This window comes from Ranitomeya imitator, chromosome 2 (genome assembly GCF_032444005.1).
Source record: "Ranitomeya imitator isolate aRanImi1 chromosome 2, aRanImi1.pri, whole genome shotgun sequence".
Classification (NCBI taxonomy): domain Eukaryota; kingdom Metazoa; phylum Chordata; class Amphibia; order Anura; family Dendrobatidae; genus Ranitomeya; species Ranitomeya imitator.
In genome coordinates, this window is record NC_091283.1 from 283689223 (window position 1) to 283711847 (window position 22625).

At 44.2% G+C, this 22625-nt stretch overlaps 1 protein-coding gene across 1 annotated transcript in view; it reads left to right on the top strand.

The window, feature by feature from the left end:
* The first annotated feature begins 1353 nt into the window (after positions 1-1353).
* LOC138663177 (oocyte zinc finger protein XlCOF22-like) overlaps positions 1354-22625 on the top strand; it is a 36803-nt gene continuing 15531 nt past the window's right edge. The window contains exons 1-6 of the mRNA XM_069749329.1: positions 1354-1400; positions 18384-18533; positions 18659-18823; positions 18907-19030; positions 19114-19205; positions 19402-19492. Of these exons, the coding sequence (XP_069605430.1) occupies positions 18456-18533; positions 18659-18823; positions 18907-19030; positions 19114-19205; positions 19402-19492 (550 nt within the window). The 5' untranslated portion in view covers positions 1354-1400; positions 18384-18455. The remainder of the gene's footprint in view (positions 1401-18383; positions 18534-18658; positions 18824-18906; positions 19031-19113; positions 19206-19401; positions 19493-22625) is intronic.

Consider the following 22625-nt stretch of genomic DNA (forward strand, 5'->3'; position numbering starts at 1 on the left):
TGACACCTATCCATTATTAATCCAATAGTACGAAATGGTTAATAAAACACACACACATTATTAAAAGTATTTTAATGAAATAAAGACACAGGGTGTTTTAATATTTTATTATACTCTTAATCCACCTGAAGACCCTTGTCACCTGAAACAAAGGTAAAAAAAAACAAACAACAATATTCCATACCTTCCGTCGTTACAGTCCTGTCCTAAACTGTAAATCATCTGAAGGGGTTAAATCATTTTACACCCAGGAGCTCTGCTAATGCAGCTGAGCTCCTGACTGTAAAACTTGGTGAATGAATGGAATGCAGGGGAATGTACTGTAGTTACCTCGAGTCGCGGTGATGCGCCCTCTGCTGGATGAACTCATATGAACTCGAGCCTGGGAACTTTTCAGAATATTTTCCCATAATGATCCATGATATGTCCATTTTGCAAGCCTGCGAGAAAAAAAATCGCCGTACAGAAGCCACACGGATAAATTTGTGCGTAAAAATCACATCCTCGCATTGAATACGGAACAGTGTTTTGGGACAATTACTGCGTATTACGGCAGTAAAAAATTGACCGTATTTACTTACGCCTAGTGTGATGCCGGCCTAATAGAGAGGAAATATTGGAGAACAAAACATGGAATATTCATATGGATCCATTCATTGTTTTATATAAAATCTACTTATTAAATGAACCAAAACATGGAACACAGCTTGGCTCCGTACACATAATAAACATATAGCTCTGCTCCGTACACCTCATACACACGGCTCCGCTCTATACACCTCGTACACACTGGCTCCGCTCCATACACCTCATACACACACGGCTCTGCTCCATACACCTCTTACACACACAGCTCTGCTCTGTACACACACGGCTCTGCTACACACAACTCGTAACCACACGGCTCCGCTACATACACCCTGTACACATTGGCTCCACTCCGTACACCTCATACACACCAGCTAGGCTCCGTACACCTCGTACACACACGGCTCCGCTCCATACACCTCATACACACCGGCTCCGCTCCGTACACCTCGTACACACACGGCTCTGCTCCATACACCTCGTACACACACTGCTCTGCTCCGTACACCTCTTACACACAGCTCCGCTCCATACACCTCATACACACCGGCTCCGCTCCGTACACCTCGTACACACACACGGCTCCGCTCCGTACACCTCGTACACACACGGCTCTGCTACATCCACACTGTAAACCCCTCCTGACCCCACACAGAAACTTCCCTCATCCAGCACCATGACAACCAGCACAGCAGAGTCCTGCATACACTGAGGCCCTGATCATGTGACCCTGACTCCTCCCCTACTGTGACCTCATCACAGGTCCTGAGTCTGGGCACATAGCAGCCATACATGTGGTGGCAGCTCTGCAGGTCAGTTATGGGCAGTCCGGCTCTTGGACATTGTGCTACTTTTCCCACTTTTCTCCCTCCAGTCCCTTCACTATAAAGCCGGGGCCTCATTATACAGCTGTACAGGCGTCTAGTGGAGGCTTTTTAGCCATTTCTTACACTGTAGCTCCTGGGAACAGGCCCTCACTCCAGTCCCTTCACTATAAAGCCTAGGCCTCATTATACAGCTGTACAGGTGTCTAGTGGAGGCTTTTTAGCCATTTCTCAGACTGTAGATCCTGGGAACAGGCCCTCGCTCCAGTCCCTTCACTATAAAGCCCGGGCCTCATTATACAGCTGTACAGGAGCCTAGTGGAGGCTTTTTAGCCATTTCTCAGACTGTAGCTCCTGGGAACAGGCCCTCGCTCCAGTCCCTTCACTATAAACCTGGGCCTCATTATACAGCTGTACAGGAGCCTAGTGGAGGCTTTTTAGCCATTTCTTACACTGTAGCTCCTGGGAACAGGCCCTCGCTCCAGTCCCTTCACTATAAAGCCCGGGCCTCATTATTCAGCTGTACAGGCGTCTAGTGGAGGCTTTTTAGCCATTTCTCAGACTGTAGCTCCTGGGAACAGGCCCTCGCTCCAGTCCCTTCACTATAAAGCCCGGGCCTCATTATTCAGCTGTACAGGCGTCTAGTGGAGGCTTTTTAGCCATTTCTCAGACTGTAGCTCCTGGGAACAGGCCCTCGCTCCAGTCCCTTCACTATAAAGCCTAGGCCTCATTATACAGCTGTACAGGTGTCTAGTGGAGGCTTTTTAGCCATTTCTCAGACTGTAGCTCCTGGGAACAGGCCCTCGCTCCAGTCCCTTCACTATAAAGCCCGGGCCTCATTATACAGCTGTACAGCAGCCTAGTGGAGGCTTTTTAGCCATTTTTCAGACTGTAGCTCCTGGGAACAGGCCCTCGCTCCAGTCCCTTCACTATAAAGCCTGGGCCTCATTATACAGCTGCACAGGAGCCTAGTGGAGGCTTTTTAGCCATTTTTCAGACTGTAGCTCCTGGGAACAGGCCCACGCTCCAATCCCTTCACTATAAAGCCTGAGCCTCATTATACAGCTGTACAGGCATCTAGCCATTTGTCAAACTACTGTGTTTTCTCTTTTTAAATCATACTGACACCCCAAAACATTCAAATGACCCTGTTCAAAAGTTTACATACCCTGGTGATTTTAGCCTGATAACATGCACAGAGGTTGACACAAATGGGTTTGAATGGCTACTAAAAGTAACATCCTCACCTGTGACCTGTTTGCTTGTAATCAGTGGGTGTGCATAAAAACTGAAGTGGGTTTGTGGGATCCAGACAGACTTTTGCATTTTTCAACCACTAATGTTTCTGGATTGTGAGTCATGAGGAAAGCAAAAGAATTGTTAATGGATCTACGGGAAAAGGTAGTTGAACTGTATAAAACAGGAAAGGGATACAAAAAGATATCCAAGCAATTGATAATGCCAGTCAGCAGTGTGCAAACTGTTATTAACAAATGGAAAATCAGGGACTCTGTAAAAACAAAACCATGGTCAGGTAGACCAACAAAAATGTCATCCACAACTACCAGGAAAATTATTCAGGGTGCAATGAAATGCCCACAAATAACTTCAGCTGAAATACAGGACTCTCTGAAAACTAGCGGCATGGCTGTTTCAAGATGCACAATATGCACTTGAAGATGCACTTGAAGAAAAATGGGCAGCATAGTCGAGTCGCCAGAAGAAAGCCATTACTGTGCAAATGCCACAAAGTATCTTGCCTACAATATGCAAAACAGCAAAGAAACAAGCCTCAAAACTTTTGGAACAAGGTAATTTGTGAGTGATGAGACCGGAATTTAACTTTTTGGGCACAACCATAAACATTACATTTGGAGAGAGTTCAACAAGCCCCATGATAAAAGGAACACCATTCCTACTGTAAAGCATGGAGGTGGATTGCTAATGTTTTGGGGATGTGTGAGATGCAGGGGCACGGGAAACTTGGTCAAAGTTGAACGAAAGATGAATGTTTCATGTTATCGGCAAATACTGGAGGCAAATTTGTAATCATCAGCCTGGAAGCTGCGCATGGGACGTACTTGGACGTTCCAACATGACAATGACCCAAATCACAAGGCCGAGTCGACCTGTCATCGGCTACAGCAGAAGAAAGTGAAGGTTCTGGAGTGGCCATCTCAGTCTCCTGACCTCAATATCATTGAGCCACTCTGGGGAGATCTCAAGTGTGCAGTTCATGCTAGATAGCCCAGTAATTTACAGGACCTGGAGGCTTTTTGCCAAGAAAAGTGGGCAGCTTTACCATATGAGGAAATAACCTCATCCACAACTACCACAAAAGACTTCAAGCTGTCATTGATGTTATAATACACAGTATTAATAATTGGGGTATGTGAACTTCTGGTCAGGGTCATTTGGATGTTTGGGGTTGTCATGATTTAAAAAGAAAAAAAACACAATACTCTGACAATAAATGGCTTCACCCAACCACTAACCGTGAGTGGAGAAAAGGATTTGGTGTTATCATTCATATTCTCTGAAAAAAGGCCAAGAAAGCAGAAATTCTACCGGGGTATATAAACATTTGAGCACAACTGTAGCATATAGTAAGGTGCTGTGTATATTTATAGTGTAGATATGTGTATATAATATGGTGCTGTGTGTATATTTCATGGCATGGACTCTATATTATATACACAGGCACATCTCTACTATATAATATACGCCCCACTCCATACCATGCTTTATAACATAGTATATAGTGTGGAGCTCTGTATATGATGTGGACTCCCCCCTACTAATTATATACACAGGCACATCTCTACACTATATAATATATGCCCCACTCCATACCATGCTTTATAACACAGTATATAGTGTGGAGCTCTGTATATGATGTGGACTCCCCACTACAGATTATATACACAGGCACATCTCTATACTATATAATATACGCCCCGCTCCATACCATGCTTTATAACACAGTATATAGTGTGGAGCTCTGTATATGGTGTGGACTCCCCACTACAGATTATATACACAGGCACATCTCTACTATATAATATACGCCCCGCTCCATACCATGCTTTATAACACAGTATATAGTGTGGAGCTCTGTATATGGTGTGGACTCCCCACTACAGATTATATACACAGGCACATCTCTACACTATATAATATACGCCCCGCTCCATACCATGCTTTATAACACAGTATATAGTGTGGAGCTCTGTATGTGATGTGGACTCCCCACTACAAATTACAGCTCTGGCAAAAATTGAGACCGCTGCAAAATGTTCAGTTTTTCTGAGTTTTCTCTTTATAGGTATATTTTTGAGTTAAATATAAATTGTTCTTTTCTTCTATAAACTTCTGACAACATGTCTCTGCAATAATTTTAGTATTTTTTTCTGACAGAATAATGGTCAATTTAAAAAACTAAACAGTGCTTTCAGACCTCAACTAATGCAAAGAAAGCAAGCTCATAATCATTTAGAAACAACAATAATGTTTTAACTCAGAAAGAGTTCAGAAATCAATATTTTGTGGAATAACCATGATTTTTAATCACAGCTTTCATGTGTCTTCCCATGCTTTCCACCAGTCTTTCACACTGTTCCTGGAGCAAAAATGTAAGCAGTTCTTCTTTGTTTGATGGCTTGTGACTATCCATCATCCTCTTGATTACAATCCAGAGGTTTTCAATGGGGTTCAGGTCTGGAGAGTGGGCTGTCCATGACAGGGTTTTGATGTGGTGGTCTCTTCATTTTTCCAGAGCTGTATATATACACAGTGCCCACTAAATAACTATATCACAGCTCCACAGGACGTACTACAACATAGTCCTCGTACTGGTACAATACACACATGTAGTAAATAGAGTGGAGCCACCACCCACCCTCTGCACAGTGCCGCTTGTCCTGTCCAGTATATTGGGTGTAATTCGCAGTATTTGTATTAAGGCCACATTCACACTTTCAGTATTTGGTGAGTTTTTTACCTCAGTATTTATAGCCAAAACCAGTAGAGGAACAATGCGAGGAAAAAGTCTAATAGAAACACGTCACCAAGCTATCTGTAGCATTGCTTGGAAAACTGATTGACAGGTTGGTCACACTTGTCAAACATAGTGTTTGACAAGTGTGACCAACTTTTTACTATTGATACTGCCTATGCAGCATCAATAGTAAAAATATCTAATGTAAAAAAATAATAAAAAAAGTTAAAAATCGTGATATTCTCACCTTCCGGCGTCCCCGGCAGTCTCGCTCCTCGCGATGCTCCCGTTTCCAAGGATGCTTTGCGGCAATGCCTTGGAGGAGAGTCTCTTCTGAGTACCAACCGCACATGACCCGCTTACTTCCCGCATGGTGGGCATAGCCCCATGCAGAAAGTAAGCGGATCATTGCATTCCTATGTGTGTGGAATCCCCGCGATTCCTCACAAGGAATGAACATGCTGTGTTTTTTTCCAAAATGCGATTCCGCTGCAGAAGAAAAACGCAACGTGCACAAAAAATGCGGATTGCATTCTAATAATAGGATGCTTAATGTATGCGTTTTTTTGCGGTTTTCCCGTGTTTTTATTGCAAAAAAAGTTGCGCCATTTTGCAATTCCCGTAGTGCCTTTATTTTTTTTACATCTCGGGTTGGGTGAGGGCTTATTTTTTGCGTGCCGAGCTGAAGTTTTTATTGATACGATTTTGGTGCAAATATGATCTATTGATCGACCCGTTAATGCATTTTAATGCAAAGTCGCAGTGACAAAAAAAACTTAATTCTGACGTCTTGACTTTTTTTCTCGCTACACTGTTTAGTGATCAGGTTACTTATTTTCTTTTTTTATTGATCGGGCAATTCTAAACGCAGCGATACCAAATATTTGTATGTTTGATTTTTTTTAGAGTTTTATTTTGAATGGGGTGAAAGGGGGGTGATTTGAACTTTTATATTTTTTTTTATATTTTTAAAAACTTTTTTTTTTACTTTTGGCATGCTTCATTAGTCTCCATGGGATAATAGAAGCTGCCGCAACCTGATCGGCTCTGCTACATAGAGGAGATGATCAGATCACAGAATTACTCAATTGCTATGAGCACCGACCACTGAGTGGCGCTCACACCAAGCCGACAATGACAACCATAGAGGTCTCCCGGAGACCTCCAGTTGTCATGCCAACACACCGGTGACCTGCGACCATCTGATGTGGGTGGATTTCCGGTGCGATTAAATGCCACTGTCAGCATTTGACAGCGGCATTTAACGGATTAATATCGGCGGATGGATCGCGATTCCACCACCGGCTATTCCGGGCCTTGTTATCTCTCAGATACGGCCGCTGTAAGTCTTCGACAACGAACTTCCCTTCTTGCAGAAGACCTCTTAAGGCTTCTCTGAGTACGTCTACATCTTCCCTTAAAGCCTCATTTACACTTTGCCATGTCGATAGGTGACCTCTGAACTCCGAGACTTCCTCCATCAGCTCATCCACTCAGTGCTCAGCCGTCTGTCTCAGGGCCTTTTCTTGTTCGACATGCTCTCTTATTGTCTTTACTTCGGCCTGTAAAGCTGCCACCTTCAAACTTTCCTTCGCCAGCTGTTGACAGACCTCTTCCTGCTCTTTGTCCAAGCTTTGGAGATGTGCTTCTCTCTGGTGGAAACTGTCAGCCCGCTGTTTCCACATGCACATTTCCTTTGTCAGCTTGTCGATTTGTCCCTCTAGTTATCTTGTGACAGTGGTCGAATTGCACAGCTTCTCCGGAAGCGCTTCTATTTTGTCTGGGAGCTGTTCCCCACCTGCTATTTTAGCTATTGGAACCCTACCCTCACCTTGGGTCAGTTTTAAGTTTCTCACATCCTCGACTACCTCAGTGCTAGGTTTTATCGGTGGTAATGTAACTGCTTTCTCAAGGACACTAACCCTGTGGGCACCTGTCCCCGCCTCCTCTTTATCTTCTCCGAGGGTGCCGTTTGATCAGCCCATTTTTGGCCTTTACACCTCCGGCGATGGGAGGGAGACTTGCCATTTAGACCTGATTCAGTCTTACTGCACTCTTTTCCACTGTCGTCACCGTCTGAATGGGAGTCACCACCACCCAATCGATCAACCTGAAACAAGCGGTCCCCATTTCTTTCTAACGGTGTTGAACCCTACTCCTCGAGCTTCCCCATCTTCATCTAGCAAAGCACTGTCATTCCCTTGTGTCCGAGCTTCTGTCTGCACAACATTGTACTCAACCCGAACGGTTGCTACTGGCAGTGATACGTCACAGTCACCCCGGGAGTCTGTGTTATACCCCACAGTATGGTGAACCCTCCTATTGCTTTCTAACCTGGTGTCGGCTCCACAGGTTGTATTTACCACATCACTAGCAGTCATCTTGGGGTACACGTCAGGTGATGTCATGTCAGTAAGTTGGGCAGACGCATCCTTCCCACTGGTCAACCCGATGTCTGACCCGTCAATTTTGGGAGGTATTACTGTCTTAATGTATGCCCCCGCAACCGCATAGAGACTTCCATCCTCCTGCTGTAGAGGAACGCCCTCCTCTCATAAGACTGAGAATAACTTACAGTCCTGGCCTACTATCACCGGACAGGTTAAGTTTGGGACTTTGGCGGCCTCAAGATTTGTATAGCCCATGACCATCTTGAGGTGCACCCGGGCCACTGAATAAACCTTAGTGTCCCCATGGATGCAGGTGACCTCGATCTTTTCGGACCTTACAAATTGATCTTCGGCAGACCTTACCAGGGTCTACCTCTGCGTTTAACTTCAGAACACACTCACGTAGCCTCTGGCCAGGAGGGTAGCTCTTATGGCAGATTGGACATGCATAGGCAGCATGGTGGCTCAGTGGTTAGCACTGCAGCCTTGCAGCACTGGGGTCCTGATTTCAAATCCCATCAAGGACAACATCTGCAAGGAGTTTGTATGTTCTCCCCTTGTTTGCGTGGGTTTCCTCCGGGTACTCCGGTTTCCTCCCACATTTCAAAGACATACTGATAGGGATTTTAGATTGTGAGCCCCATCGGGGAGAGTGATGATAATGTGTGCAAACTGTAAAGCGCTGCGGAATATGTTAGCGCTATATAAAGATTATTATTTTTATTTTCCCTAGCAACAGTTTATCTGTAACACCCCTTTAACTTTGGGAGGCTCTTCCCCTTTTTGGATATAATAAAACTAGCTAAAGTTTCATTCTCCCCCACCCCCTTCCTTCATAATAAATCCACAAAGGTCAGCAAAGGATGAACAGTTAGCCCTGCAAAAAGAAATTCTAGGTGTAGTAGAGAAGAATGTGCTTCAAGAGGTCCCCACCCAAGAAAGAGGCAAAGGGTTTTATTCCCCTCTTTTCTTGAGGAAGAATCTGGATGGGACATTTAGGGCAATAGTAAACTTAAAAAAGTTGAACAAATTTCTGGAAACTCAACCCTTCAAAATGGGAACAATAAAATCATCTGTAAGAATGCTTTTCCAGCTTGATTTATGACTATGTAAGACTTGAAGGATGCGTACTACCATGTACCCATCCACAAGGACCATTGCAAGTTTCTCAGGGTGGCAGTCACAATTCAGGGGGAATTAAAGCATTACCAGTTCAGAGCTCTCCCATTCAACGTGGCCATTGCCCTGAGGGTATTTACCAAAATAATGGCGGAAGTTATGGCCCACATACGAGAACAAAATGCTCTGATAGTTCCATATCTGGATGACATCCTGGTAATAGGCAATTCCCCTCATCACTGCAAAGAACAGCTAGACAAAGTGATGAGAACACTGACGAGTCTAGGCTGACTATTAAACGTACCCAAATCCCGAATCATAGCGAGTCAGGTGCAAGAATACTTGGGAATAATTCAAGACTCAAACAAGCAAGAACGTCATCTCCCACAGGGAAAAATTCAGAACATGATACAGCTGACGTCATGTATGAGAGACTTCCCTGTCACCACCTTATGGAGGGCAATGTCACTGCTAGGATCAATGACAGATTGTATTCGGATGGTCCAGTGGGCTCAAAGCCATATCCGAGAACTACAATGCGAAATATTAGAAGCAGGAACACCTGTAGGTGGAAATTTAGAAGGGCGGTTAAACATCTCGTCAAGAATGTCCCGTTCTCTAGAATGATGGACTAATACAAACAATTTAGCAAGAGTCGTTCCCTGAATGTGGCCAATGTCCCAAATCCTAACCATGGATGCAAGCCCCTGGGGGTGGGAAGCCCACCTGAGAGATCAGATAGCCCAGGGACCTTGGTCAGAGAAACAAAAATTAGCTTCATCAAACATGAAAGAGCTGTTAGCGGTAAAACTTGCCCTCGTTCATTTTGTAAGCCCCCTTCAGTCCCACCATGTAAGAGTGTTCTCGGACAACCAAGTGTTAGTAGCATATCTGAACCACCAGGGGGGCACCAGATCTCCGTCTCTGATGGACATGACAAAGGCCATCTTTCATCTAGAAGAGGCCAATTTAGGCTCTTTGTCAGCACTTCACATAAAGGGTACAGAAAATCAGGCGGCAGACTTCCTAAGTCAAACACAACTGAGACAGGGGTAGTAGTAGCTGAACCAGACAGTATTCAATCAGATCGCAGAACATTGGGGTTGGCCAGAAATAGACCTGTTTGCAAACAGCCAGAACTGGAAAGTAGAGGCTTTCTTCTCAATCGATCCCTGAGGGAGCCCAGTTGCTCTAGACGCCTTTACGATACCCTGGAATTACCATCTAGCTTACGCCTTCCCACCAATAGCCTTGATTCCCTTAGTGCTGAGGAAAATTAGAGAGGACAACACGAGTGTGATCGTAATAGACCCTTTCTGGCAGAGGAGGACATGGTTTTCGTGGCTGAGGACGATGTCCATCTCACACCCTTTGGTTCTCCCAGACATCCCGGATCTGCTGTCCCAAGGGCCGGTGGCTCATCCGCAGGTAGAAAACTTGCATATGACCGCATGGAACTTGAAAGGTCACATCTGAGCAATAAGAGGTTCTCCAAATTTAGTCGCCACTCTACAATAAAGTAGGAAACCTATAACTACCAAGGCGTATGGTGTCATGGTATAGGACATGGTTCATGTCCTGCTCTCTCAGGGTTAATATTGCTGGCCTCACTTTGGATCTGGGAGGGGTATTTATACACACTCCAGACTGGGATTCCCTGTCAGCTATACTTTCGTTTAGTCTGTGTGCCTGACCCCTTGAGTGTGTACTCGGTTTTCATTTGCTTTATTTGCTCTCTGTGCTTTACTCTGCTTGTTTGTTCTGCTGGCTTTCTGACCTTTGGCTCCCTTTCTGACTAACCCTCCGTCTCACCCCTTGGTTACCTCTCTATGTCCTGGTTTTGATCTTGGCACGTTTAATTACTCTCCAGTGTATATCGTCTCCTCTGCACCCTGGCGTCTAGTGCCGCCCTCGACCACCTCTTGCCTTGTCATGTGGTTCAGGTCCTGTTTGCTACCCATTAAGTTCCCTGCCGCTTTGCCCTCAGCTCCCTTGCTGCGGCACACAGCTTTCCCCGAAGCAGTATACCCGAGAGTCGCGACATATGGGAGGATGTGAAAAAAAATTATTTCAGTCTCAGGGACCAATCTAGGTGGTGAAGTTCCAATAAACAAAATCTTAGAATTCCTACAGAAGGGTTTGGAGCAGGGTCTTTCCACAAGCACCTTGAAAGTTCAGGTTGCAGCTCTGGGAGCCCTATACAACCATGACCTGTCCGGGAACCGTTGGGTAGCGAGGTTTATTTAGGCTTCAAGTAGATCCAGACCTATTTCCCTTCATTCTGCTCCACCCTGGGACCAGCGATATCCAGGCTTTGTCAGCATACTCACCTTTCTCACAGATACTGGAGGATAGAGTTGTCCTTAAAAATGACACCTCCTATCTTCCAAAACTGACATCGCGGTTTCACAGATCGCAAGAAATATCCCTGCCTTCCTTCTGTGGCAATCCCAAAAATAAGGGGGAGGAAGTCCTACATACGTTAGATGTAAAGAGATGCCTAATTCAGTATCTGGTAGCTACGAGGGAGTGTAGGAAGGATGTCTTTTTGTATGCTTCCAGGGTCCATGGAAAGGACAAAAAGCATTGACAGCCACGCTGGCCAGGTGGATAAGAGATAATATCACCCTATCATATTCCTCATGTGGGGCAGCCATTCCGGAGGAGATAAGAGCCCATTCAACCAGAGCAGTGGCGACTTACTGGGCAGAGAAAGCCAGCGCCATGATAGAACAGATTTGTAGAGCCGCTACTTAGTCTTCTCCCTCTACGTTCTTTAACCATTATCGGCTAGACCTGGCCTCTTCTTCAGATCTTACCTTTGGGAGAAGTGTTCTGGAGGCAGTGGTTTCCCCCAATGCACAATCTATGAATTTCTCTCCGTGGTGCTGTTATTGGGAAAGAGAAAAACATAGTTACTTACCGATAACAGTATTTCTCTGAGCCCATGACGACACGCATACTTTCCCTCACTTCACGTGTGGGTGTACACACTGAAATTAGTTTGGAAAATAACCACGTGGTGCCTCTATTAAGCTTATATTAATGTTAAATATTTTGTATAGCCATTCATGTTGCCAGTCTGAAGTTCCGTTAATGTTCCGTAAACCAACTGATGCGGGAGAGAGGTACCGCCTATTTATCTGTAGGTTTCCTGTCCCTGTGGGATGGATCCCCTCTCTCCGTGGTGCCGTCATGGGCTCTGAGAAATACCGATATCGGTAAGTAACTATGTTTTTTCTGGTTGCTAAAACTACTTTTTTCACTTTAAACCTTTTTTAAACACCTCTGATTACTGTGATCATACAACATACAAGCATCTGATGGCTCTGGTGATGTACTGTTCTACTGTAATGCCATGTATCATCACTGCTTGTCAGTGTAATACTAATACACATAGTTATTAAGGTTGAAGGAAGACTTTAAGTCCATCTAGTTCAACCCATAGCCTAACCTAACATGCCCTAACATGTTGATCCAGAGGAAGGCAAAAAAAAAACCATGTGGCAAATAGTAAGCTCCACTTTGGGGAAAAAAATTCCTTCCCGACTCCACATACGGCAATCAGACTAGTTCCCTGGATCAACGCCCTATCAAGGAATTTAGTATATATACCCTGTAACATTATACTTTTCCAGAAAGGTATCCAGTCCCCTCTTAAATTTAAGTAATGAATCACTCATTACAACATCATACGGCAGAGAGTTCCATAGTCTCACTGCTCTAACAGTAAAGAACCCGCGTCTGTTATTATGCCTAAACCTTCTTTCCTCCAGACGTAGAGGATGCCCCCTTGTCCCTGTCTTAGGTCTATGATTAAAAAGATCATCAGAAAGGTCTTTGTACTGTCCCCTCATATATTTATACATTAAAATAAGATCACCCCTTAGTCTTCATTTTTCCAAACTAAATAGCCCCAAGTGTAATAACCTATCTTGGTATTGCAGACCCCCCAGTCCTCTAATAACCTTGGTCGCTCTTCTCTGCACCCGCTCTAGTTCAGTTATGTCTTTCTTATACACCGGAGACCAGAACTGTGCACAGTATTCTAAGTGTGGTCGAACTAGTGACTTGTATAGAGGTAAAATTATGTTCTCCTCATGTGCATCTATGCCTCTTTTAATGCATCCCATTATTTTATTTGCCTTTGTAGAAGCCTCCTGACACTGGCCACTGAACATGAGTTTGTCACCCATCCATACACCCAGGTTTTTTCATTGACGGTTTTGCCCAGAGTTTTAGAATTAAGCGCATAGTTATACATTTTATTACTTCTACCCAAGTGCATTACCTTACATTTATCCCCATTAAAGCTCATTTGCCATTTATCAACCCAAGCTTCTAGTTTACATAAATCATCCTGTAATATAAAATTGTCCTCCTCTGTATTGATTACCCTGCAGTTTATTGTCATCTGCAAATAATGAAATTCTACTCTGAATGCCCCCTACAAGGTCATTAATAAATATGTTAAAAAGAAGAGGGTCCAATACTGACCCCTGTGGTACCCCACTGCTAACCGCGACCCAGTCCGAGTGTGCTCCATTATTAACCACCCTTTGTTTCCTATCCCTGAGCCAGCTCTTAACCCACTTACACATATTTTCCCCTATCCCCATTATTCTTATTTTATGTATCAACATTTTGTGTGGCACCGCATCAAAAGTGTTTGAAAAGTCCATATACACTACGTCCACTGGGTTCCCTTGGTCCAGTCCGGAACTTACCTCTTCATAGAAGCTGATCAGATTAGTCTGACATGAACGGTCCCTAGTAAACCCGTGCTGATACTGGGTCATGAGGTTGTTCCTCTTCAGATACTCCAGTATAGCATCCCTTAGAATGCCCTCCAGTATTTTACCCACAGTAGAGGTTAAGCTTACTGGCCTACAATAACCGAGTTCAGTTTTTGTCCCTTTTTTGAATATTGGCACCACATTTGCTATACGCCAGTCCTGTGGTACAGACCCTGTTATAAGAGATAAGTGTTGGCTGAATGGTCATTTGGCAGATGGCTTTCTCTCCTGATTCCCCCATCTACAGAAATATTCCAGCTTTCCTGTGGTCTGTATGAGAGAGTCGCCTCCAGACTCCTCTAGAGGGGATTACCTACAGGAAGATCAGATGGATTAGCATCTGTGTCATGTACCCGTTTCTCAGCACATGACTTGGGGTTGTGCCTGCAATTGTTAATCTATCTCCTCTCCCTCAGTCCAGCATTCAACCTCTGTCCTATGCTGCAATGGGAGCATAATTCACACCCGGACACAGTTCACACACCCCGCTCATTCACGCTGCCACCACTCACTGAACATACGGGCAATGAGTCCTGGAAATCTTACTGCTACTGTCTCCAATCAGCAGAGTCACACACTCTAAGGCTATGGATTCTTTAGAGCATTCAAGGCTTATTAAGGATTTAAGCTTTAATAGAAAAGGTACAGTGCATACAATGAAAGATATCAAAATATGGAAATAAAAAGTGACATACAAATATGTAAACAGTTATAAAATACTAGATGGTGGCCCGATTCTAACACATCGGTTATTCTAGAATATGCATGTCCACTTAGTATATTGCCCAGCCCACGTAGTATATTGCCCAGCCACGTAGTATATTGCCCAGCCACGTAGTATATTGCCCAGTCACGTATATTGCCCAGTCACGTAGTATATTGCCCAGCGACGTACTATATTGCCCAGTGACGTAGTATATTGCCCAGTGACGTAGTATATTGCCCAGTGATGTAGTATATTGCCCAGCCACGTAGTATATTGCCCAGCCACGTAGTATATTGTCCAGCCACGTAGTATATTGTCCATTGACATAGTATATTGCCCAGTTACGTAGTATACAGCACTGAGCCACGTAGTATATTGCACAGTGACGTAGTATACAGTACAGAGCCACGTAGTATATAGCCCAGCCACTGTAGTATATTGGCCAGTGACGTAGTATATTGCCCAGCCACGTGGTATATAGCCCAGCCACGTAGTATATTGCCCAGCAACGTAGTATATTGTCCAGCCACATAGAATATTGCCCATCCACGTAGTATATTGTCCATTGACATAGTATATTGCCCAGTTACGTAGTATACAGCACAGAGCCACCTAGTATATTGCCCAGTGACGTAGTATATTGCCCAGCTACGTAGTATATTACCCAGCCACGTATGTCACAGGTTAAAAAATAAAAAATAAACATACTCACCTAACGGTCCGAGGGCCCCTTGTAGTTTAACATACTCACCATTCTCGTCGCTGCTCCTCAGCGTCCCGTCTCTCCGCCTCCTGGGATCCAACGGCGCTGTGCCAATGGGCGCGAGGCTGCCGCCATCTTGCGTTCCCAGGATGCATTACGAAATTACCCAGATGACTTAGCGGTCTCGCGAGACCGCTAGGTCTTCTGGGTAATTTTGCAATGCATCGCTGGGAAAGGAAGATGGCGACAGGCGCGAGCGGACAACAGAGGGTGAGTATAGCAGTTTTTTTTTACTATTTTTAACATTACTTTTTTTACTATTGATGCCGCATAGGCAGCATCAATAGTAAAAGGTTGGGGACACACAGGGTTAATAGCGGCGGTAACGGAGTGCGTTACCCGCGGCATAACGCGGTCCGTTACCCCCGGCATTAACCCTGAGTTAGCGATGACCGGAGGGGAGTATGCGGGTGACAGGCACTGACTGCGGGGAGTAAGGAGCGGCCATTTTCTTCCGGACTGTGCCCGTCGCTGATTGGGCGTGGCAGCCATGACAGGTAGCTGGCGAGATGAATAACCGTGACAGACAAACAGAAGGACAGAAAGACGGAAGTGACCCTTAGACAATTATATAGTAGAAAAGGGAGAAAACTTACAGAAATATTGAACTTTGCAGTCTGGTATTCTGCCCCTGAGTGTGTGTGTGTGTGTGGGGGGGTGATATGGAACGGATCACACCAGCTTGGCTGTCCCTCACTGTGAACAGCTTTCTATGAGTAAAGGCCTAATTTATAGCGTCAACCTGGAGGTCAGATTTCTAGACCAGCCTCTCAAGTTAATATTCTAATCCTTGGTTTGTGACTGGATCCTGGCTATTTTACCAATGAGTACATTATTTTTCTTTGAATACTGTTAAATATGCTTATTTTGAACATTTATTTAATCAAGACTATTCACCAGGTGCGTTACTCTTAAAGAAAAAATGTCATGATATTTTCATAAAAAATTTAGTGGTTTATTGAATTGTCCACAGAAAAACCACATTGCAGCAAAACATAAAAGTAGATGAAATAGTTACAAACAGATTGTACATTTGTTCCTATCAGCGCTTGTTACTCATTGTTTCTGAGATGGAGTAGAAGTCATCTTCCTTTCATAGAGTAGAATCATGGCTACCAGCTGATCCTTCCTTGTGTGACTTGTCTGATGTCCATGGAGAATGATGGTGAAGGCAGGAGGTGACAGCCCCTACGTGACAAACCCACACCCTCCTAAGAGACGTTATTTATATGTCCCACAGACCACGTGTTCCATCTATATGGTGTTAACTTATACTCTGAGCTATATATACAGAAATAGCTTTTTGTAATGTCAAGAAGCAATGTGCTCAGTACAGAATTGAGAATAAGAATAATTCAATAAATAATTAATATTTAACAAACACTCTTCGTGTAATCTTTCTTTCTCAGAGTAAATATACAGTGTCATGCTGCAATTGGCATGTCTGTTCAAAGGAGTCAGAAGGTGTGAAGTGTTTCAAATTCTGTGTGTGTTCACAGCAAACCCCCTGGGGTTACTGGAGCCAGGAAACTGCCTTTCTCAGGATAACATATGTTGTGACCTTTGTGAAGGCTGCAGTCTCAGGACAGATGTTAATTTACTCCTTGTCATACATCCATACATATTTCACTACACTCTGAAATTCAGGATGCCAGATCCTTCTCTGCCCTGACATCATCAAATACATTATATAGTCAACCAAACCCCTCAAAATCAGTGCTTTCAGGTAACTTTAGTCTAATGTGTATGAGGGCGCTAAAAGGTAACTTATTGGAGACTGCCTCTGGCCCAGCCTAGTAGAACTTCGTACATTGCAGGCCCAGACACCATTACTAGGCATGTAAGTATCGTAGTAACTAGGCCACCTCATACTATCAAGTACTTGGGGGAGGAGGGCTTCCAGGCAAACTCTGTCACACGTTTTTAAATGCCATGCTTGCTTTTGGCAGCTGCAAGTGGTTAAACTGCCAGGGTCTTTGTTGCAGCCGCACCTGTGCCGTCCCAGCTGTGTACATCTATGTTCTGGGGCCCAAAGGAGTTAATTTTTTTTTTTAAAACAATTGTGTATTGTGTGAAAAATAAAATGTGTCTTCTGCTTTTTCCATGTTTTTTTCTTTTTACAAAAATTGTTGGAACCAATTTTCTTTAGAAACATTTTAAAGGGAAGGTGCCACCAGTTTTCTTGTACTTTGTTTTTTTTTTGTGAAATTAAGCTTAAAATAGTAAATAAATTGTATTATTGCAAGGCTGAATACATGTAAGAATTCCCTAACAAACAGGCTTTCCTCACATGTATTCAGCCTGGCTAGCAGTCGTAAATCATGCAGCTGAGGCAATGAAAACTAAATCTCCGAACACTAATAAATACTCTGAGTGTTTGGGAAAACCCGAGCAACGAGTATACTCGCTCATCACTACAGCAGAACACTCCCACTACTGTGAATTGTGAAGCCCACAGAGGCGTGCCTAGTTCACAGCAGTGACAATTTTATTACAATAGATAGGGTCCGCGTCAGTCTGTTCTCTCCTATGACCATGGGGTGACGTAATATGACACTGAAAGTGTCGTGCTGCTACTGTGAAAGCAAGATGTCATCCTCAAGTGCCTTCTTTAAACTATAACACACAAAATATGTTTCAAATGCAATAATAACTTGGTTATAACAGCATGTTATGCTACATTACATTGATTTATTAATTATCTACAAACGCGGTATCTTCCCTTTAATATCTTTTTTTTTTCTGGTGTTTTTCTTGTAATATAGGAAATCCTAAGACCAGAAATAAACCCCATAAAACACTGTACATGGAGACTTTGAAATCACATAATATCTGTCCATTGTGTTTGTGGAAACAAAAAAGCTTTTATAAAAGCCTCATCATGAAATAGTTATTTCTCAAGTCACGTGTAATGAATATATCCTGCAGTATTGCTAATGCCGATTCCAGTGTCGGTAAATGATACGAGAATTAGCGTTATGTAAGATGAGACTATGTGGAACGTATTCAGCTGCCGACTCCGAGGAAGAAACTGCTTGTTGTCTGTGGCCTAAATATATAGGTTTTATTAGTAGATGTAAAGAAGGAAACTAAATACTGTGAAATAATAAATCTCATATGTTTCCCTTATTATCTCCAGTAATTGTATTATTACACAGGATTTTTATGATGTTACATCAGCTCATCTTCTTCTCATTCAGGTCTCTACAATATTGAATCCTCTCAGTGAAGATCTTCTATATAAGAGAATTTTCCTGATTTACCCATCAGGGATGGATATGGACAGAGACAAGATGGCGGAGAGGATATTACACCTCACCCTAGAGATCCTCTTCCAGCTTACTGGAGAGGTGAGAGATTCTGATGATGTCACATTACATCATTCTTATCTATAGAAATAACAAATGGACAGAACAGGAGAGGTGAGGACTCTGGAAATGTTTGTAGTGAGATTAATGTGTTTCTCCATAACCAGGATTACACAGTAGTGAAGAAGACCTGTCAGGACCCTGTGTCTAAAGGATGCAGAAGACCTCTGAGCCCAATCACAGGGCCTCTACCTCACCTGATACATGAGGACATCAATGATCAGAAGATCCTAGAACTCACCTACAAGATGACTGAGCTGTTGACTGGAGAGGTGACACTGCTGGGAATGCAGGGACATTATACAGTAACAATATGAAGGGATCGGGGGGATGATGGTATCATTGTATGTTTCAGGTTCCTATAAGGTGTCAGGATGTCGCTGTCTATTATTCCATGGAGGAGTGGGAATATTTACAAAGTCACAAAGATCTGTACAAGGACGTCATGATGGAGGTTCCCCAGCCCCTCACATCGCCAGGTAATAGACAGGACTAAATACACACTGCCTATAATTATCTGTATGTAAAGAGTGAATTCAGTCCCTGTTTCTGTTTCCCCCAGATCCATCCAGTAAGAGGGCAACACCAGAGAGATGTCCCCTTCCTCTTCCACAGGACTATAAACAAGGAGATCCCAGTGCTCATGATTATCAGGTAGATGGAGAGAAGGTGTCCTGAGATCTCCCCTATGATGTGTAGACGGGAGTGAAGGTCTTGTGCTCAGTCTTGTTTTATTCACCAGTATTATGTCTTATACTTGGACAATGAGTGCAGTGGAGATGGCAGGATTAGAGCTGATCATAGATGTGACTTCTCCATCTGTCTGTGACTTTTACAATATTTGTTTCAGGGTGAAGATCTGACCCATATTAATACTACAGAGACATATGTGAGAGGTGATGAGCGGTGTAAAGAGGAGATTCCCACATATGACTACCCTGGTGAGTAGTAACCACTAAATGCAGGGAAGTCACAGATTCTTCTCAGTCACCGGCTGTGGCTAGTGATGAGCGAATATACGCGTTACTCGAGATTTCCCTAGCATGCTCGGGTGACCTCCGAGTATTTTTTAGTGCTCGGAGATTTAGTTTTTCTATTCGCCACGACAGCACCCACTAGAGAGAGGGGATCCGCCCCTAGGAACAGGAAACCTACAGAGAGATAAAAGGGGCGGCCCCCCCTCGCTCCTCAGTTGGTTTCCTGTTCCCAAGGAGGGAACCCTCAGAGAGAATCTCTGCAGCTAAGAAGAGGAAAAGCTCGCCTGGAACACAGCCTGTACGTCTCTGCTGAGCGACAGGGGCCCCAGAGCGAGCATCAGAGACGGGGGTTCCTGTTGGTTCCCCCCTCATCTGGATACATCAGCATGCCGGGATCACAACAGTCTCCCTGTTGGGAGACCGTTGGTTTTTGCTCCACCGCCTAAAGAATCCCCGTCAGCACACCAAGTAAGTGTCGCTATGGAAAGCGCTTACCCTCCGGCCACAGTGGGGCATGAACGGCCGCGGTAGCAGGAGCTTCTCTTCCTCTGCAGAGAAGGAAGACGCGCGAGCGCATGCAGGCGCTGTATGGTCGGCGTACCCGGATGTAAAGAGCAACTTCCGGGTATGCGGGGTCAGCTGAGCATGCTGGCGTGGACGCCTTGGCGCTCAACAGCGGTGGAGAGGACCAATAAAGTTGGTCAGGTAAAAAAAAAAAAAAAAAAAGGGGGGAGGAAACATGGGGGCGTGTATCCCTTGTAAGAACGGCTCTATATAAGGCTGAAGACACATGGCACTGTGCGCACCATGTCGTCTCAGGAAGATATTGAGCGCCCACTGGAGGTTGTAATCCTGCCTAGTGGTGATGCTAATAAGAAAATCAGCGGACACTCAAAAATGAGTGATTCCACGGATAAATCAGGGAAAAAATCGTCCCGTTCCAAACCCCAGGCCGACCAGACAACTCTGCAGCCGGTATATATTTTATTTTCCGGATAAGTGTATATATAGCTTCATATCTCTTACAGTAGTCTCCTCTGCTTGTGTCTTTTTTATAGGCTAAGCGGACTTCAAAATCTAAACATAAGCAGTGTAAGATATGTAATGAGCCCCTACCTGACTCATATATTAAGGAGCTATGTCAACATTGCATTGATAACACTTTACAGCAGGAGAGTTCGGTCAGGATGAATGACATACGTCTCATGATCCGGGAAGAGCTTCAGTCCTTGAGGGGTAGTCCGGCGGTTAATATGGAAAGGAGAAGTAGAAGGACTCTTTCACCTATAGCCGACACATCAGCAGAAAGTGGAGAGGTGGACTCAGACATCTCTCAGAGATTGGATTCCTCGGAGGAGGAAGATTATGTCTGTTTTCCTACAGACAATGTAAATAATTTGGTTAAAGCTGTAAGAGGAACAATGGGGGTGTCAGAGTCTAAAGATCCCCAGACACCACAGGACATCATGTTCGCAGGTTTATCGCAGCGAAAGGGCCAAGTATTCCCTGTGAATCAGGCCATTAAAGACCTTGTTAAAAAAGAATGGGCTAAAGGACAGAAGGGCTTTGTACCGGTATCATGTAAGAGGCGGTACCCCTTTGATGATGAGGACTTGGCAGTTTGGTCTAAAATTCCTAAAGTGGATGCGGCTGTAGCATCAACTTCTCGCCGATCCTCCTTACCCGTAGAGGATGCGGGCTCCTTGCCGGACCCCATGGATAGAAAATCAGACGCTCTGCTTAAGAGGTCATGGGAAGCTTGTGTCACGGCATTTAAACCGGCGATCTCAGCCACATCCACTAGTAGATCTATGCTGGTCTGGCTGGAACAGTTGGACCAAAATATTAAGAGTGGTGTATCTAGAGAGAAACTACGTGCCTCTATTCCTTTGATTAAGGGGGCGGCAGCCTTCATTTCTGATGCCTCTATAGACTCTCTCCGCCTAGCAGCCAGAACAGCCAGCCTTACTAATACGGCACGGCGCGCTTTATGGTTAAAGAATTGGAAAGGGGATGCCCAGTCCAGGGCTAAATTGTGTACTATACCCTGCCAGGGTGAGTACCTCTTTGGAACGGTCTTAGACGAAATTCTCACTAAGGCAGGTGAAAGGAAGAAGGGGTTCCCTAATCCCTTTATTCCTTCTTACAGAAGGGCGTTCAAGAAGCCACCATTCGGAAGGAAAGGAGGCTTCAGGGACCGATGGAATAACAAGGATTTCAAACAAAGAGGAAATTTGTTCAATAAGCGCCCCTTCAAGCCAGCAGATAAATTCCGCTGATTATATTTCACCGGTGGGAGGAAGACTAAAACAATTTAGTAAGCAGTGGAAAGACATAACGGTTAATCCATGGGCCATTGATTTAATATCTTCAGGCCTCACATTAGACTTTATTAGAAGACCTCCGGACTCCTTCCTCCTTACCACCTTAAGATCCAGGCCTCAACAAGAGGCACTTGAAACCGAAGTTAAATCCCTCTTACTCAAACAAGTGCTGGTAGAGGTTCCATCTTCCCAGATAGGGAGGGGATTTTACTCTCCCTTATTTCTGATTAGTAAGCCTGATGGCTCTTTCAGAACTATAATTAACTTGAGAAAACTGAACTCCTTTATAAGACCCAAAACATTTAAAATGGAATCCATACGTTCGGCCATAAAAAATCTATTTCCAAACTGTTACATGGTAGTATTGGATCTTAAAGATGCTTATTACCATATTCCTATACACCATTTACATCAGCAATTTCTTCGGGTAGCAGTTTGTATAGAAGGGCAAATTCGTCATCTACAATACCGGGCAATGCCCTTCGGTTTATCTATGGCCCCAAGGGTTTTTACCAAATTGCTACTGGAAGTAATGTCCTTTTTACGGGTAAAAGATACCTTGGTCATTCCGTATTTGGATGACCTATTGATTGTAGGTAAGAACTCCCTACAGTGTGAGCAGAGGTTACAGGAGGTAGTGTCATCCTTACAAAACCTGGGCTGGCTGGTTAATTGGGAAAAATCTAGACTCCAGCCAGTAACGTGTCAGAAATTCCTTGGGCTCCTTCTAGATTCAGTTGACCAGATTTGCAAGCTTCCTGAGGATAAGAAAA